General features: G+C 41.5%; 1 protein-coding gene across 4 annotated transcripts; it reads left to right on the top strand.

The window, feature by feature from the left end:
• The first annotated feature begins 3,927 nt into the window (after window positions 1-3,927).
• Window positions 3,928-18,024, top strand: rlim (ring finger protein, LIM domain interacting). 4 transcript variants are annotated; one of them, XR_008755111.1, is made up of 5 exons: window positions 3,928-4,105; window positions 5,544-5,775; window positions 6,762-6,872; window positions 13,818-17,477; window positions 17,593-18,024. XR_008755111.1 is itself a non-coding variant. In XM_055888095.1 (4 exons), exons 2-4 carry the CDS (start codon window positions 5,607-5,609, stop codon window positions 15,731-15,733), a joined length of 2,196 nt encoding a protein of 731 aa, XP_055744070.1. In that variant the 5' UTR covers window positions 3,928-4,105; window positions 5,544-5,606; the 3' UTR covers window positions 15,734-18,024. The 4 variants fall into 4 exon arrangements, 2 of the variants coding, with proteins under 2 accessions (XP_055744070.1, XP_055744071.1); XR_008755110.1 differs by lacking the exon at window positions 17,593-18,024 and adding an exon at window positions 17,543-17,555 and having other exon boundaries at window positions 13,818-17,493; XM_055888095.1 differs by having other exon boundaries at window positions 13,818-18,024.
• Window positions 18,025-19,079: the final 1,055 nt, after the last annotated feature.

Raw genomic sequence — 19,079 nt, 5'->3', positions numbered from 1 at the left:
AGCAGCAGTGTGATTCACATCAATGTGATATGTAGATATCAATAATAAGTGCTATCCGTATCGCCCGTAGACTACACCTCTGCTGTCATCCTTACCTCCAAGCGTATAGGGCGGCCCACAATTGGCCCAGCGTTGTCCGGGTTAGGGGAGGGTTTGGTTGTGGTAGGCCGTCATTGTAAAATAAGAATGTGTTCTTTTAACTGACTTGCCTAGTTAAATAAAGTAAAAATATTGTAGTGCTTCATTATAATCGGTGTAAACTGTACAAGTAGAGCCACTTGACCTGAGGATAGTGTAGGCTGTGTTTAAGTGAGACTCAAGGTGTCTGATGGGAGTGAAATAGCATGATCATCCTCCAGCCGCTCCATATGTTCTGAAGGAGGATATATGCTCCAATGGCACCCTATTCCCTACATAGTGCCCTACTTTTAACCAGAGCCCTATGACCAATGGCACCCTATTCCCTACGTAGTGCCCTACTTTTAACCAGAGCCCTATGACCAATGGCACCCTATTCCCTACATAGTGCCCTACTTTTAACCAGAGCCCTATGACCAATGGCACCCTATTCCCTACATAGTGCCCTACTTTTAACCAGAACCCTATGACCAATGGCACCCTATTCCCTACATAGTGCCCTACTTTTGATAAGAGTGCTATTGGCCCTGGACAAAAGTAGTACACTATATAGGGAATAAGTTGCAATTTGAAATACAGACAGAGTTATCTCATTGTTGCCACGGTCATTTTATTACCGTAATCACTCTCTCATGGTTGATTGATGCTTCGTGGAGGAGAGCAATGTTCCCACCCCTGCAGCTCCCCAGGACTACCGTGCAGAAGATCAGCCCCCAGAGAGAAGCACTCTGCTTTCCCGGCGGGCCCGGAAAGCAAATCAAGTGCACTATAGTCTTACTGCCAATTGGATGGCTCATATTCAGGGTTGGGGAGTAATGGATTACCAAAAAAAACGGTAAGTGTAATACGTTACGTTACCAGCAAAAATATTGTAATCAGATTACAGATCTTTTTTTAAATTATTTTTACTTTTGAAAAACTAGATGATTACTTTCAAATTCAGAAAAAAACTTTCTGAATGACATTCAAATCAACATTGAAAAAAGGCGCAAGTTTAAGTTTCTTCCACCTGAGTGAGTCAGAGACCACTATGATGTCAGAGACCACTATGATGTCAGACACCACTATGATGTCAGAGACCACTATGATGACACACCAAATGGGTTTGATGGATTGTGGGAAAAGAGCAGGAACAGGCTTTTGTAGGCTACAGTCCAAGCTGTGTCTTCCAATGGTGTGTCTGCTGTCGGCATCCAAATATTATCCAACTTGAATAAACGCTTGGAGGTAAGGATGACAGTAGAGGTTGTAGTCTACGGCGATACGGATACACTTATTATTGATATCTACATATCACATTGATGTGACTCACACTGCTCTCATTCAGCTATTTGCACCTTACGGATCGTGGTTGTTGTGGATGGCTGTTCACAAATCTAAATGTGTATTTGAACCCAAAAATGGTTGAATTTAAGAAGTTTAAGCTGCCTATCAATCCTTGTTTTTGAAACCAGTGGACAGCCAGTGAAAAATGCACTCTTGCAACAGCTGCATAGTGTGGATCCCAGCCTATGGAATAAAAGTGGGGCTTTCATTACTCAATCTAATTCATGCTGATAAAAAAAATCCATAGGCCTAATGGACATATGCTCAAACTCACACACTTTTAAAAACTCTGGCCCTGAACAAGACAGACATTAATTTCACATTTCCACAAACTTCAAAGTCTTTCCTTTCAAATGCTATCAAGAATATGCATATCCACTGTACCTAGGATGTCATTGAAAATAAGAATTTGTTCTTAACTGACTTGCCTAGTTAAATAAAGGTCAAATAAAAAAATTTATAACACACTCCCAGGAATGTCATACAAGATGGATCATTAGCTTCCCTACAGAAAATACGCTAACTTTCACACATCTAGATGGCCGAGCGGGGTGGGTGTGACACCAGAGACAGCAGTGGAGTCAAACTGTAGAACCCAGTTCCTACATTTAAATATAAAAATGGATTTTATCAAACAAAACTATGCTACATTTTATATCTGGGACCCTCAGGATGACAAATCAGAGCCAGATTACTGAATGTAAACTACATTATTTACCTTCAGAGGTGAATGTATCAAACCAGTTGCAGTGATAAAAGTTTCAGCTGTTCTGCCTGCGGTTATGGAACCGCCACCTGTCCCAGACCTGCTGTTTTCAACTCTTAATGATCGGCTATGAAAAGCCAACTGAAAATTATTCATGATTATTATTTGAACATGCTTGTCACTTATGAACATTTTGAACATCTTGGCATAGTTCTGTTATAATCTCCACCCGGCACAGCCAGAAGAGGACTGGCCACCCCTCATAGCCTGGTTCCTCTCTAGGTTTCTTCCTAGGTTTTGGCCTTTCTAGGGAGTTTTTCCTAGCCACCGTGCTTCTACACCTGCATTGCTTGCTGTTTGGGGTTTTAGGCTGGGTTTCTGTACAGCACTTCGAGATATTAGCTGATGTACGAAGGGCTATATAAAATAAACTTGATTGATTGATTGATTGATAAAAGTGTTTTGTTGTTGTGCACTCTCCTCAAACAATAGCATGGTCATTTTGTTCACTGTAATAGCGACTGTAAATTGGACAGTGCAGTTACATTAACAAGAATTTAAGCTTTCTGCCCATATCAGACATGTCTATGTCCTGGAAAGTTGGCTGTTATAACATCATGCTAATCACATTAGTGCTCGTTGGTTCAACCGTCCCGGTATAGGGACACCGATCCCGTAGAGGTTTTTAAAGGGGCAATCTGTAGTTGCTACATCCATTTAAGGACTTATAAATTATATATATCCATTGATTGTTGAAGAATATAACTTATAAATGCCTCATGAGCTTAGTTCAACTGTCACACTCCATGAGAACCCAACATATAAGCTTGTTTTTCTCCAATGTTTTAAACATTGTAAATGTAAACAAACACTGTATAGCCTCATAACGTGGTTAAAAGAATATGTTGATATCATGGATGGTCAGTCCTTGCATCCATAGCTCTGTCTATTCATCTGAGAGTGGTTACATTTCTCCAGGCCCATCCCTCAGCGTTTTACCAAAACAGAGGCGGGGCGATCGTTTTGTTATTTTTTCATCTGTGGATCTGCCCTTTAAACAGCTGCATATTATCAAGATATCAAAGTGTAACGAGCAAAAAGGTAAACAATAGGCCTGTAGCAAATGCAGTATATGACATTCATTCTTCACATGTAAATAGCACTTTTCAGTTGTGCTCAAAGCATGCCATTCCATGAGTGCAGCATTTATTTTTCAACTCAAATCAATGAGCCACATCTGTCCTCTAAGACAATAAAATCATAAACAACAGAGTAGGGCTGGCTAATAAGGTAAAACAATTTGGCTAATCTATACTTCCATACTTCCAAGGCCTATTTTTGAAGATCAAGGGGTATAACACTTATTGTAATGACTGTAATTGTGATAGACTTTGATTTTTTATGTAAAGATATAATTTAATCGTATTCTTATATGTAGTAGAAAGCGATGGGTTAGAAGAAGCTTACATAACCAACCCAGCCACCCCAGTCATAGACTGTTCTCTCTGCTACCGCATGGCAAGCAGTACCGGAGCACCAAGTCTAGTTCCAAGAGGCTTCTAAACAGCTTCTACCCCCAAGTCATAAGACTCCTGAACATCTAATCAAATGGCTACCCAGACTAATTGTAGTTGTAGTAGTAGCTACATTGGTCATATTGATTTTACATTTACTATTACACCCTTAATGTTGCATGCAATAATGGATCTGCTTTTGACAATTCCACCTCTCACCACAGTATTGCGCTGCAGTCAGAGTTACAGACCAAAAACAAACGACCGTCCTTCCGTCTCCTGCTCCCCCAGTTTCCGGAAGATCGCTGTACAATGATGGGGAAAATGGAATCCTGAGACCGTACCCAACTATTCAAGCGAATTTGTGAGAATAAAACTACCAAAGTCCAAGATAACGAATAACGACACAAATACAAGACAGGTACTGTGAATGTATGCCATATTTAAATGTTGTTAACTAAATATAAAGTGGACTGTTAAATTGTGCAAACCTGTTAGCTAGCTGGCGGTCAACTAACGTTAGGAGGTAGCGCTTAGCAAGCAGCTAGCTAACTCTAACTTTGGCGAAACGGCTTCGGGAGGTGTTAGCTAGCTGATTAGCTTAATCACCTAGCTAACTCATTGGTGTTGATTATAATTAGTTAGCTAGGTAACAACGTGAAAAAACATATGTTGAAAGGGACCTTGTTAGCTAGTTAGGTTAACGTTGATTTACTGGCTTAGTTTCGTGTTGGTGACAAAATGTCAGTCTTATGTCATATAGGAAGGTAGTTAGCATTGTTTCGAGGTATTCATTCATTTACTTAATAGTTAGCTAGCCAGTTATAAATAGCAAAATCAAAGTACAGTTGCTTCCATCTTGTACGCTATTAACGTTATTCATATAATGTTTTTGTGTAAGTGGATGTCTATATATAGCGTACACAAAAGGCATCAAAAGAGCTAGCTATCTAATTCCACAAATGACTGCAGTTTAAACGTTTCTCGTTAGCCTGTTAGCCAATGTTAAATGGTCCGTTGGCCAGCCATATGTATATCATGCGCTAACTAGATAGCTACATTTAGTCTTGTCAACTTGAAATGTGTGCCATGGTCACAACTTGAAATCATAAAAGAATAATCTTGTTGGTATATCGTTAGCTAGCTATGGTTTTTGCCACGGTAAATGTTGAGGTGTAGCTAGCTAGTTAACCATTTCCAGCCAGATGCTAAGGTTGTTAGCTAGCTAGCGTGCTAATGGTTAGCTCGCCAGATTCCATTTTGTTTTTGTCGACTTTGGTCTGACTGGTTAGCTGCTGATTTATTATATATATATTTTTTTAATCACAACACGGTACTCCGTTAAGATAATGCTTTTAAAGGAGGTGACATTGTTGCATCAGAGTAAACGATGCCCACCAAGCCAGGAATAATTTTCCTTGATATCTGAAACGTCCTTATTAGCTATAGTTTATTGAACGCTAGCTAACTTAGTAGCTAATAAGATGGCTAGTTAACCTGCTTTCTGCTATTTGTTGATGTCATTTAGGCCTTGTCAATAACATCAATATGTGTGTGTTTTATTAATGTGCTGCATGTCATGAATCAGATCACCTGTCTGTGGCCTTCCTCACCTGCTAACTGTCAGTGTGTCAAAGATGCAGCTAGGCATTTCTATTGTCGACCCGGTATAGCCAGAAGAGGATGGCGATGCTGAGCCTGCTTCCTCTCGAGGTTTCTTCCTCTAGGGACTTTTTCCTGGCTCTTTCTTCTGCTTGCTCATTGGGTTCTAGGCCAGGCTACTGTAAAGGCACCTTTTGACAACTGCTGATGTAAAAATACATTTTTATTGATAACATTTGATTGATTATCCCTAGCAGCAGGATCGTGGTGACTCAGCGATAGACAGCGTTTATCTCCAGCTTCTCTCCCTTCGACACCTGATGGAGGGCTCCGACAGTTCCGAGCCGGGCGCCAGTGACCAACCAGAGGCCCAGCGCAGGCGGCAACGGGACCGGCTAGACCGGGAGGAGGCCTTCTACCAGTTTGTCAACAACCTGAGTGAGGCAGACTACCGGCTGATGAGAGACAACAATCTGCTGGGTACCCCAGGTAACTGACTCTCCTTTAATACACCTGTAGTAACACCTGTTATAAACCTGTAACACACCTCATTAGACAACAACCTGCTGGGTACCCCAGGTAACTGACTCTCCTTTAATACACCTGTAGTAACACCTGTTATAAACCTGTACACACCTCATTAGACAACAACCTGCTGGGTACCCCAGGTAACTGACTCTCCTTTAATACACCTGTAGTAACACCTGTTATAAACCTGTAACACACCTCATTAGACAACATCCTGCTGGGTACCCCAGGTAACTGACTCTCCTTTAATACACCTGTAGTAACACCTGTTATAAACCTGTAACACACCTCATTAGACAACAACCTGCTGGGTACCCCAGGTAACTGACTCTCCTTTAATACACCTGTAGTAACACCTGTTATAAACCTGTACACACCTCATTAGACAACAACCAGCCGTGAACCCCAGGTAACTGACTCTCCTTTAATACACCTGTAGTTACACCTGTTATAAACCTGTAACACACCTCATTAGACAACAACCTGCTGGGTACCCCAGGTAACTGTAATACATATCTGAGGGTTAACAGAGCATTGTAGGCATGGATTTTCTAACTCGTTTAAAAAGTTGGATATCTTTGCGTTCTTTTTAATTTAGGGCTTTATTTCTCTACTGCAGACTGGGTTGAATTACATTTTCGTTCCGTTTTTTAGATTGGCTATCGAAGGTTGTTGTCTCAGATTTGAGTTTTTCTTATCGTGCCACATCCAGGTCAGTGGGGTGGGCAGTATGTTTGGAGCATCCGCTAGTGGAACACCTTTCCTGGGGAGAGCAGTAAGAGGACAGGGCCTGTCCTGGTAAGTCTGGTGGTTCTCAGTACTGTCCTGTTGCAGTGTAAACAGGAGACATACTACAGCTTTATGGGCAAATAGTTGGGTATTTACGGTACTAAATGAATGTAGTTAGTCAGTGTCTGTATACTAAGTTGTAGTTTCATCCCTCCTAGGTGAGATCACAGCGGAGGAGTTGTTGAGTCGGCTGCAGCAGATTAAGGATGGGCCAGAGCAGCAGCAGCAGCCTAGCATCAACACCAGTGAGACTGGAGAAGCTACAGGAGGTAAGGCTCCTCTGTACTTTTCATTTTGTCATTCAAGCAGAAATTCAAAGTGAAATTATGATAGTCACTCTAATGCAAACCATTAGAATGTTGATATGTCCTGTCTTTTATTAGAATGTTGATATGTCCTGTCTTCCGTTAGAATGTTGATATGTTCTGTCTTTTATTAGAATGTTGATATGTTCTGTCTTCTGTTAGAATGTTGATATGTCCTGTCTTTTATTAGAATGTTGATATGTCCTGTCTTTTATTAGAATGTTGATATGTCCTGTCTTTTATTAGAATGTTGATATGTCCTGTCTTTTATTAGAATGTTGATATGTCCTGTCTTTTATTAGAATGTTGATATGTTCTGTCTTTTATTAGAATGTTGATATGTCCTGTCTTCCGTTAGAATGTTGATATGTCCTGTCTTCCGTTAGAATGTTGATATGTCCTGTCTTCCGTTAGAATGTTGATATGTCCTGTCTTCTGTTAGAATGTTGATATGTTCTGTCTTTTATTAGAATGTTGATATGTCCTGTCTTCCGTTAGAATGTTGATATGTCCTGTCTTCTGTTAGAATGTTGATATGTTCTGTCTTTTATTAGAATGTTGATATGTCCTGTCTTCCGTTAGAATGTTGATATGTCCTGTCTTCTGTTAGAATGTTGATATGTCCTGTCTTCCGTTAGAATGTTGATATGTCCTGTCTTTTATTAGAATGTTGATATGTCCTGTCTTCCGTTAGAATGTTGATATGTCCTGTCTTCCGTTAGAATGTTGATATGTCCTGTCTTTTATTAGAATGTTGATATGTCCTGTCTTCCGTTAGAATGTTGATATGTTCTGTCTTCCGTTAGAATGTTGATATGTTCTGTCTTCCGTTAGAATGTTGATATGTCCTGTCTTTTATTAGAATGTTGATATGTCCTGTCTTTTATTAGAATGTTGATATGTCCTGTCTTTTATTAGAATGTTGATATGTTCTGTCTTCCGTTAGAATGTTGATATGTTCTGTCTTCTGTTAGAATGTTGATATGTTCTGTCTTCCGTTAGAATGTTGATATGTCCTGTCTTTTATTAGAATGTTGATATGTCCTGTCTTTTATTAGAATGTTGATATGTTCTGTCTTCCGTTAGAATGTTGATATGTCCTGTCTTTTATTAGAATGTTGATATGTTCTGTCTTCCGTTAGAATGTTGATATGTTCTGTCTTCCGTTAGAATGTTGATATGTCCTGTCTTTTATTAGAATGTTGATATGTTCTGTCTTCCGTTAGAATGTTGATATGTTCTGTCTTCCGTTAGAATGTTGATATGTCCTGTCTTTTATTAGAATGTTGATATGTTCTGTCTTCCGTTAGAATGTTGATATGTTCTGTCTTCCGTTAGAATGTTGATATGTCCTGTCTTCCGTTAGAATGTTGATATGTCCTGTCTTTTATTAGAATGTTGATATGTCCTGTCTTTTATTAGAATGTTGATATGTTCTGTCTTCCGTTAGAATGTTGATATGTTCTGTCTTCCGTTAGAATGTTGATATGTCCTGTCTTTTATTAGAATGTTGATATGTTCTGTCTTCTGTTAGAATGTTGATATGTCCTGTCTTCCGTTAGAATGTTGCTATGTCCTGTCTTCTGTTAGAATGTTGATATGTTCTGTCTTCCGTTAGAATGTTGATATGTCCTGTCTTTTATTAGAATGTTGATATGTCCTGACTTTTATTAGAATGTTGATATGTCCTGTCTTTTATTAGAATGTTGATATGTCCTGTCTTTTATTAGAATGTTGATATGTTCTGTCTTCCGTTAGAATGTTGATATGTCCTGTCTTCTGTTAGAATGTTGATATGTCCTGTCTTTTATTAGAATGTTGATATGTTCTGTCTTCCGTTAGAATGTTGATATGTTCTGTCTTCCGTTAGAATGTTGATATGTTCTGTCTTCCGTTAGAATGTTGATATGTCCTGTCTTCCGTTAGAATGTTGATATGTCCTGTCTTTTATTAGAATGTTGATATGTTCTGTCTTCCGTTAGAATGTTGATATGTCCTGTCTTTTATTAGAATGTTGATATGTCCTGTCTTCTGTTAGAATGTTGATATGTCCTGTCTTTTATTAGAATGTTGATATGTTCTGTCTTCCGTTAGAATGTTGATATGTCCTGTCTTTTATTAGAATGTTGATATGTTCTGTCTTCCGTTAGAATGTTGATATGTTCTGTCTTCCGTTAGAATGTTGATTGTCCTGTCTTTTATTAGAATGTTGATATGTCCTGTCTTCTGTTAGAATGTTGATATGTCCTGTCTTCCGTTAGAATGTTGATATGTCCTGTCTTCCGTTAGAATGTTGATATGTTCTGTCTTCCGTTAGAATGTTGATATGTCCTGTCTTTTATTAGAATGTTGATATGTCCTGTCTTTTATTAGAATGTTGATATGTCCTGTCTTTTATTAGAATGTTGATATGTTCTGTCTTCCGTTAGAATGTTGATATGTTCTGTCTTCCGTTAGAATGTTGATATGTCCTGTCTTTTATTAGAATGTTGATATGTCCTGTCTTCCGTTAGAATGTTGATATGTCCTGTCTTCCGTTAGAATGTTGATATGTTCTGTCTTCCGTTAGAATGTTGATATGTCCTGTCTTCTGTTAGAATGTTGATATGTCCTGTCTTTTATTAGAATGTTGATATGTTCTGTCTTCCGTTAGAATGTTGATATGTTCTGTCTTCCGTTAGAATGTTGATATGTTCTGTCTTCCGTTAGAATGTTGATATGTCCTGTCTTCCGTTAGAATGTTGATATGTCCTGTCTTTTATTAGAATGTTGATATGTTCTGTCTTCCGTTAGAATGTTGATATGTCCTGTCTTCCGTTAGAATGTTGATATGTCCTGTCTTTTATTAGAATGTTGATATGTCCTGTCTTTTATTAGAATGTTGATATGTTCTGTCTTCCGTTAGAATGTTGATATGTTCTGTCTTCCGTTAGAATGTTGATATGTTCTGTCTTCCGTTAGAATGTTGATATGTCCTGTCTTCTGTTAGAATGTTGATATGTCCTGTCTTCCGTTAGAATGTTGATATGTCCTGTCTTCTGTTAGAATGTTGATATGTCTTGTCTTCCGTTAGAATGTTGATATGTTCTGTCTTCCGTTAGAATGTTGATATGTCCTGTCTTTTATTAGAATGTTGATATGTCCTGTCTTCCGTTAGAATGTTGATACGTTCTGTCTTCCGTTAGAATGTTGATATGTTCTGTCTTCCGTTAGAATGTTGATATGTCCTGTCTTTTATTAGAATGTTGATATGTCCTGTCTTTTATTAGAATGTTGATATGTTCTGTCTTCCGTTAGAATGTTGATATGTCCTGTCTTTTATTAGAATGTTGATATGTCCTGTCTTCTGTTAGAATGTTGATATGTCCTGTCTTCCGTTAGAATGTTGATATGTCCTGTCTTCCGTTAGAATGTTGATACGTTCTGTCTTCCGTTAGAATGTTGATATGTCCTGTCTTTTATTAGAATGTTGATATGTCCTGTCTTTTATTAGAATGTTGATATGTCCTGTCTTCCGTTAGAATGTTGATATGTCCTGTCTTCCGTTAGAATGTTGATATGTCCTGTCTTTTATTAGAATGTTGATATGTCCTGTCTTCCGTTAGAATGTTGATATGTCCTGTCTTTTATTGGAATGTTGATATGTCCTGTCTTCCGTTAGAATGTTGATACGTTCTGTCTTCCGTTAGAATGTTGATATGTCCTGTCTTCCGTTAGAATGTTGATATGTTCTGTCTTCTGTTAGAATGTTGATACGTTCTGTCTTCCGTTAGAATGTTGATATGTCCTGTCTTTTATTAGAATGTTGATATGTCCTGTCTTTTATTAGAATGTTGATATGTCCTGTCTTTTATTAGAATGTTGATATGTCCTGTCTTCCGTTAGAATGTTGATATGTCCTGTATTTTATTAGAATGTTGATATGTTCTGTCTTCTGTTAGAATGTTGATATGTCCTGTCTTTTATTAGAATGTTGATATGTTCTGTCTTCTGTTAGAATGTTGATATGTCCTGTCTTTTATTAGAATGTTGATATGTTCTGTCTTCTGTTAGAATGTTGATATGTCCTGTCTTTTATTAGAATGTTGATATGTCCTGTCTTTTATTAGAATGTTGATATGTTCTGTCTTCCGTTAGAATGTTGATATGTCCTGTCTTTTATTAGAATGTTGATATGTCCTGTCTTTTATTAGAATGTTGATATGTCCTGTCTTCCGTTAGAATGTTGATATGTCCTGTCTTTTATTAGAATGTTGATATGTTCTGTCTTCCGTTAGAATGTTGATATGTCCTGTCTTCCGTTAGAATGTTGATATGTTCTGTCTTTTATTAGAATGTTGATATGTCCTGTCTTTTATTAGAATGTTGATATGTTCTGTCTTTTATTAGAATGTTGATATGTTCTGTCTTCTGTTAGAATGTTGATATGTCCTGTCTTTTATTAGAATGTTGATATGTCCTGTCTTTTATTAGAATGTTGATATGTTCTGTCTTCCGTTAGAATGTTGATATGTCCTGTCTTTTATTAGAATGTTGATATGTCCTGTCTTTTATTAGAATGTTGATATGTCCTGTCTTCCGTTAGAATGTTGATATGTCCTGTCTTTTATTAGAATGTTGATATGTTCTGTCTTCCGTTAGAATGTTGATATGTCCTGTCTTCCGTTAGAATGTTGATATGTTCTGTCTTTTATTAGAATGTTGATATGTCCTGTCTTTTATTAGAATGTTGATATGTTCTGTCTTCTATTAGAATGTTGATATGTTCTGTCTTTTATTAGAATGTTGATATGTCCTGTCTTTTATTAGAATGTTGATATGTCCTGTCTTTTATTAGAATGTTGATATGTCCTGTCTTTTATTAGAATGTTGATATGTCCTGTCTTTTATTAGAATGTTGATATGTCCTGTCTTTTATTAGAATGTTGATATGTTCTGTCTTTTATTAGAATGTTGATATGTTCTGTCTTTTATTAGAATGTTGATATGTTCTGTCTTTTATTAGAATGTTGATATGTCCTGTCTTTTATTAGAATGTTGATATGTCCTGTCTTTTATTAGAATGTTGATATGTCCTGTCTTTTATTAGAATGTTGATATGTTCTGTCTTTTATTAGAATGTTGATATGTTCTGTCTTCCGTTAGAATGTTGATATGTCCTGTCTTTTATTAGAATGTTGATATGTCCTGTCTTTTATTAGAATGTTGATATGTCCTGTCTTTTATTAGAATGTTGATGTGTTCTGTCTTTTATTAGAATGTTGATGTGTCCTGTCTTCCGTTAGAATGTTGATATGTTCTGTCTTTTGTTAGAATGTTGATATGTCCTGTCTTTTATTAGAATGTTGATATGTCCTGTCTTTTATTAGAATGTTGATATGTCCTGTCTTTTATTAGAATGTTGATATGTCCTGTCTTTTATTAGAATGTTGATATGTCCTGTCTTTTATTAGAATGTTGATATGTCCTGTCTTTTATTAGAATGTTGATATGTCCTGTCTTCCGTTAGAATGTTGATATGTTCTGTCTTTTGTTAGAATGTTGATATATCCTGTCTTCCGTTAGAATGTTGATATGTTCTGTCTTCCGTTAGAATGTTGATATGTTCTGTCTTTTATTAGAATGTTGATATGTTCTGTCTTCCGTTAGAATGTTGATATGTCCTGTCTTTTATTAGAATGTTGATATGTTCTGTCTTCCGTTAGAATGTTGATATGTTCTGTCTTTTATTAGAATGTTGATATGTTCTGTCTTCCGTTAGAATGTTGATATGTTCTGTCTTTTATTAGAATGTTGATATGTTCTGTCTTCCGTTAGAATGTTGATATGTTCTGTCTTTTATTAGAATGTTGATATGTTCTGTCTTTTATTAGAATGTTGATACGTTCTGTCTTCCGTTAGAATGTTGATATGTTCTGTCTTCCGTTAGAATGTTGATATGTCCTGTCTTTTATTAGAATGTTGATATGTTCTGTCTTTTGTTAGAATGTTGATATGTCCTGTCTTCCGTTAGAATGTTGATATGTCCTGTCTTTTATTAGAATGTTGATATGTTCTGTCTTTTGTTAGAATGTTGATATGTCCTGTCTTTTATTAGAATGTTGATATGTCCTGTCTTCCGTTAGAATGTTGATATGTCCTGTCTTTTATTAGAATGTTGATATGTTCTGTCTTTTGTTAGAATGTTGATATGTCCTGTCTTCCGTTAGAATGTTGATATGTCCTGTCTTTTATTAGAATGTTGATATGTCCTGTCTTTTATTAGAATGTTGATATGTCCTGTCTTCCGTTAGAATGTTGTTATGTTCTGTCTTCCGTTAGAATGTTGATATGTTCTGTCTTCCGTTAGAATGTTGATATGTTCTGTCTTTTATTAGAATGTTGATATGTCCTGTCTTCCGTTAGAATGTTGATATGTCCTGTCTTCCGTTAGAATGTTGTTATGTTCTGTCTTCCGTTAGAATGTTGATATGTTCTGTCTTCCGTTAGAATGTTGATATGTCCTGTCTTTTATTAGAATGTTGATATGTTCTGTCTTCCGTTAGAATGTTGATATGTTCTGTCTTCCGTTAGAATGTTGATATGTCCTGTCTTCCGTTAGAATGTTGATATGTCCTGTCTTTTATTAGAATGTTGATATGTCCTGTCTTTTATTAGAATGTTGATATGTTCTGTCTTCCGTTAGAATGTTGATATGTTCTGTCTTCCGTTAGAATGTTGATATGTCCTGTCTTTTATTAGAATGTTGATATGTTCTGTCTTCTGTTAGAATGTTGATATGTCCTGTCTTTTATTAGAATGTTGATATGTCCTGTCTTTTATTAGAATGTTGATATGTCCTGTCTTTTATTAGAATGTTGATATGTTCTGTCTTTTATTAGAATGTTGATATGTCCTGTCTTCCGTTAGAACTGGCAGAAGGTCCAGAGGACCCGTCTAACGGCGACACCCTCTTGGATTGGCTGAACACCGTCAGGCGGACAGGCAACACCACCCGCAGTGGTCACCGAGGAAACCAGTCGTGGCGGGCGGTGAGCCGGACCAACCCAAACAGCGGAGACTTCCGGTTCAGTCTGGAGATCAACGTTAACCGTAACCTGGCGGAGCAGCAGGCCCGCGCGGAGGGGGAGGCGCAGGAGGAGGCGCAGGGGGAGGAGCAGCAGGCCCGCGCGGAGGGGGAGGCGCAGGAGGAGGAGCAGCAGGCCCGCGCGGAGGGGGAGGCGCAGGAGGAGGCCGCAACAAGAGCACCTGACAATGTGGTGGAGGTCCTGCCTGAGGCGGGGACGGAGGTACCCATGGAGACAGGAGAGGTGCTGGAGGAACCCGTTGTGGAAGAGCTGGCTGTCATAGTGGAACCAGAAGTGGAGATGGAGCCAGAGGCTGAAGTAGAAGCTGAGCCAGAACTAGAAGCAGAGATGGTCCCAGAGTTAGTAGTAGAGGTAGTCCCACAGCCGCCCAGCCCTGTCACCACCACCCCTCCTGTCTCCAGACCAGCCAGTCCCCTGGTGCAGGCCCCTCCAGCCACCCCGGCCCCTGCCCCTCCCAGCCCTCCCCCTGAGGAGCCTCCGCGACGTGGCCAGAGACGAGCCCGCAGCCGTAGCCCCGAGCAGCGCCGGACCAGGGCTCGCACCACACGGAGCCGTTCCCCCCTCACCCTGGACCGACTGGACGGCCTCCCCCGCCACGTGCCCAACGCCGCCCCTTCACACAGCCCCCCCACCCTGCCCCCCCAGGCCCCCGCAGAGGGAAGCTCACGGACTCGACAGCATGTTCTGTCCCGGCAGAGCACCGCAGAGTACGAGGTCCAGTCAGCCGGAACAGGGTCTGAGACCGCCCCAGAGCCCGTTACCACCCCACCCCAGGAGGGAGAGGCCGCGGGCGGGGAGGGAGCAGCGGGACGACGTCCCCCCACCATCATGCTGGACCTGCAGGTGCGCCGAGTTCGTCCAGGTGAGTACCGCCAGAGGGACAGCATTGCTAACAGAACCCGCTCACGCTCCCAGAACTCCAACAACACCTTCCTGTACGAGAGTGAGAGGGGGGGATTCCGCAGGACCTTCTCCCGGTCCGAGCGCGCGGGTGTGAGGACGTACGTCAGCACCATCAGGATCCCCATCAGGAGGATCAGTGACGCGGGGTTGGGAGAGGCCACCTCCATGGCTCTGCAGACCATGATACGACAGATCATGACCGGCTTCGGAGAGCTCAGCTACTTCATGGACTCGGACTCGGAATCCTCGGACTCAAACCGTGGCGGTGGTAACCCCACTGGCGCTGCCGACCTGGCCGAGGCGCTCAACACTCCCGACGGGGGAGTAGCCGGTATGGCGGACGGGGCGGAGCCTCCTGTCTCAGTGAGCGGGCATAGTATGGGAGGAGCCGGTGAGGCAAGGACAGAGGAGAGGGAGGGGGAGGACGGGATTGGTCTGGGTCTGGCCCCAGGGATAGGTTTAGGGGTGGGGGGCACCCCCAGGGAGGGGCGAGCTCGGCCCCGTGCCCCCATCAGTTTGGAGGAACCGGGGTCACTACCCTTCCTCCGCCTTGCTCACTTCTTCCTCCTGAATGATGAGGACGAGGAACAGCCCAGAGGACTCACCAAGGAGCAGATCGACAACCTCTCCACCAGGAACTTTGGGGAGAGTGACGCTCTGAAGACCTGCAGTGTGTGTATCACAGAGTATGCTGAGGGGAACAAGTTGAGGAAGTTGCCCTGTTCTCATGAGTACCATGTTCACTGTATCGACCGCTGGCTGTCTGAGAACTCCACCTGTCCTATCTGCCGCAGGGCCGTGCTGGTGTCTGCTAACCGGGAGAGTGTGGTCTAACCTGGAGAGCTAGAGGTCAGGGGTCAGCGGTGCTCCAGGCAGACGGCTCCAGTATATAACATCGTGTCAGTTCTGCAGGCCCTTCTCCTAGTCAGACCATTTACATTGTTCGTGTTTTTCATTCTTAAGCCATCAGTGAGTTTTATCCAACTGACATGCCGGTGTTTGGACAGACTGACAGACAAGACCGAGTCTAGACTGACAGGAAGGAAGGTGATGTCCTCATAGACTCTGTAGGAAGAGACGTGAGAAAGAGATGCAACTGTCTCCTGTTGGCTAACAGAAACCCAACTCTCCCTTGCCTGTCTTACCCCAACAGGGACTCCACTGTCCCCACCTCACCCTGCTCTCCACCTGAAAGATGAACTGCATTTATCAACACTCTGGAACGGCTCACAGACTGTCAGTGTGTCAAAGCTTGCTGAATCCGTTTTTAAGTTAACACTGTGGAATGTTGTACAGGCTTTAATGGGGAGAACAAGATGTGACGGACTTGGATTCTTAGCTATCAGTTTATTTGGAATCGTATTGCGTCATATTCAGGACATCGGACCAATAGTACTGATTGTTGATTTACGTTGAACCGTCGTTGAGATGGGATGTAGGTATCTGTTAACTGATGCTAGTGTGTAGTCTGACTCTAGCCCATCACCATGAAGCATCGATCTGGCCTGTTTCTATTTCTGCCCTCTGACAGTGTTTCATCATGACCTGGCCTGTGTACACAAAGCATATCACAGTATCAGTGGGGGATCTAGGATCAGTCCGTCAGTGGGGATCTAGGATCAGTCCATTATTGGGGATCTAGGATCAGTCCGTCAGTGGGGATCTAGGATCAGTCCGTCAGTGGGGATCTAGGATCAGTCCGTCAGTGGTGATCTAGGATCAGTCCGTCAGTGGGGATCTAGGATCAGTCCATTATTGGGGATCTAGGATCAGTCCGTCAGTGGGGATCTAGGATCAGTCCGTCAGTGGGGATCTAGAATCAGTCCGTCAGTGGGGATCTAGGATCAGTCCATTATTGGGGATCTAGGATCAGTCCATTATTTGGGATCTAGGATCAGTCCATTATTGGGGATCTAGGATCAGTCCATTATTGGGGATCTAGGATCAGTCCATTATTGGGGATCTAGGATCAGTCCATTATTGGGGATCTAGGATCAGTGGTGATCTAGGATCAGTCCGTCAGTGGGTATCTAGGATCAGTCCATGATTGGGGATCTAGGATCAGTCCATGATTGGGGATCTAGGATCAGTCCGTCAGTGGGGATCTAGGATCAGTGGTGATCTAGGATCAGTCCGTCAGTGGTGATCTAGGATCAGTCCATTATTGGGGATCTAGGATCAGTCCGTCAGTGGTGATCTAGGATCAGTCCATTATTGGGGATCTAGGATCAGTCCGTCAGTGGGGATCTAGGATCAGTCCAGTCCATATAATCTTATTCATTATGACCTAAAAGGGCCAACTGATCCTAGATCATCACTCCTACTCTGGGACACTTTATGGATACGGGCCCTGAATGATGACGACGACCTCCTAGTGATCCTAACCCTGTCACCATGACAACCTGTTGGTTCTGCTACCATGTGACCAGGAAGTGAACAGAGGGCTGCATTATGGCTTCGTCTCCACCACCCTATCTCTATATAGGGAATAGTGACATTTGGGAATCACATTTATGGGTTCCATGTGTTGGTTAGACCCAGGCCAGGTTAGACCCCTGCCAGGTCAGACCCCTGCCAGGTCAGACCCCGGCCAGGTTAGACCCAGGCCAGGGTTAGACCCCTGACAGGCCAGACCCCGGCCAGGGTTAGACCCCTGCCAGGCCAGACCCCGGCCAGGGTTAGACCCAGGCCAGGGTTAGACCCAGGCCAGGCTGCTGCCTCTGTCCTGTGTTTTGGCCTAGAACTTCTACCACCAAGAGACATCTTTATTTCTGGAACACCAGTGCAATAACTACAAAGTGGGAAAACTGAAGAAGTGTAATATTCTAAACTTGTATATTATTTCTAAAATATTGTAGACTGAATATTCACAGTTAAAATGAAGACTTGTTCCCTTTTTAAAAATGTGTTAAGCTTTTTATTTTCTAGAGCTGGGTTCTTTCTGTACATTCTGATAGCACTATTCCTTGGCGAGCGGTGGGCCTGTAGGATGATGTACGTTGGCTGTACACACACAGAGACGGAGGGTTGCCATGATGACATCACATTATTCTATAGGTTCCATGTGTTCTCACGGTTGCCGTCGTTACCTCCTCCCTGTATAAATAAAGTTTTGGGTGGTTGAAGCTCTGTTATTGTTGATAATGACCAGTTGTAAATGAACTGTATTGTGTCTTTCTGACAGTGCTTCCCTTACGAGCCTGGCTGTCTTCATCAAGGCCTCCTCCTTCACTATGTTGCCAAATGGCTCCCTATTCCCTGTAGTGACTTACTTCTGACCGGAGTCCTATGGGCTCTGGTGAAAAGAAGTGCAACAAAGGGAATAGGGTGTCACTTTGGGTCACAGGCCAGTTGTGTATTTTAACAGGCTGTAGTTTAGGTATTCAGACCCCTTGACTTTTTCCACATTTTGTTAAGTTACAGCCTTATTCTAAACTGGATGAACTAAAAATAATTCCTCAGCAATCTACACACAATACCCCCGTAATGACATCACAATACCCCCGTAATGACATCACAATACCCCCGTAATGACATCACAATACCCCCGTAATGACATCACAATACCCCCGTAATGACATCACAATACCCCCGTAATGACATCACAATACCCCCGTAATGACATCACAATACCCCCGTAATGACATCACAATACCCCCGTAATGACAAAGCAACAACAGGTTTTAGACATTTTTTCACAAGTATTCAGACCTTTTGCTATGAGACTCGAAATTGAGCTCAGGTGCATCCTGTTTCCATTGATCATCCTTGAGATGGTTCTACAACTTGATTTGGAAAGGCACACACCTGTCTAAATAAATATGGTCCCACAGTTGATCGTGGAAAAACCAAGCCATGAGGTGGAAGGAATTGTCCGTAGCGCTCCGAGACAGGATTATGTTGAGACAGATCTGGGGAAGGGTATAAAAAGATTCTGCAGCATTGAAGGTCCCCAAGAACACAGTGGCCTCCATCATTCTTAAATGGAAGATGTTTGGAACCACCAAGACTCTTTGTAGAGCTGACCACCCGGCCAAACTGAGCAATCAGGAGAAGGGCCTTGGTCAGGGAGGTGACCAAGAACCCGATAGTCACTCTGACAGAGTTCTAGAGTTCCTCTGTGGAGATGGGAGAACCTTCCAGAAGGACAAACATCTATGCAGCACTCCACCAATCAGGC

Source organism: Salvelinus fontinalis, chromosome 29 (genome assembly GCF_029448725.1).
Source record: "Salvelinus fontinalis isolate EN_2023a chromosome 29, ASM2944872v1, whole genome shotgun sequence".
Lineage (NCBI taxonomy): Eukaryota > Metazoa > Chordata > Actinopteri > Salmoniformes > Salmonidae > Salvelinus > Salvelinus fontinalis.
This window is presented reverse-complemented; position numbering and strand designations above follow the sequence as displayed.

Bases quoted from the DNA above. Each gene is read 5' to 3' on its own strand.
- rlim (XM_055888095.1), top strand. From the start codon at position 5,607: ATGGAGGGCTCCGACAGTTCCGAGCCGGGCGCCAGTGACCAACCAGAG. The intron at 5,776-6,761 runs GTAACTGACTCT...CATCCCTCCTAG, and splicing joins CAATCTGCTGGGTACCCCAG to GTGAGATCACAGCGGAGGAG. The intron at 6,873-13,817 runs GTAAGGCTCCTC...GTCTTCCGTTAG, and splicing joins GACTGGAGAAGCTACAGGAG to AACTGGCAGAAGGTCCAGAG.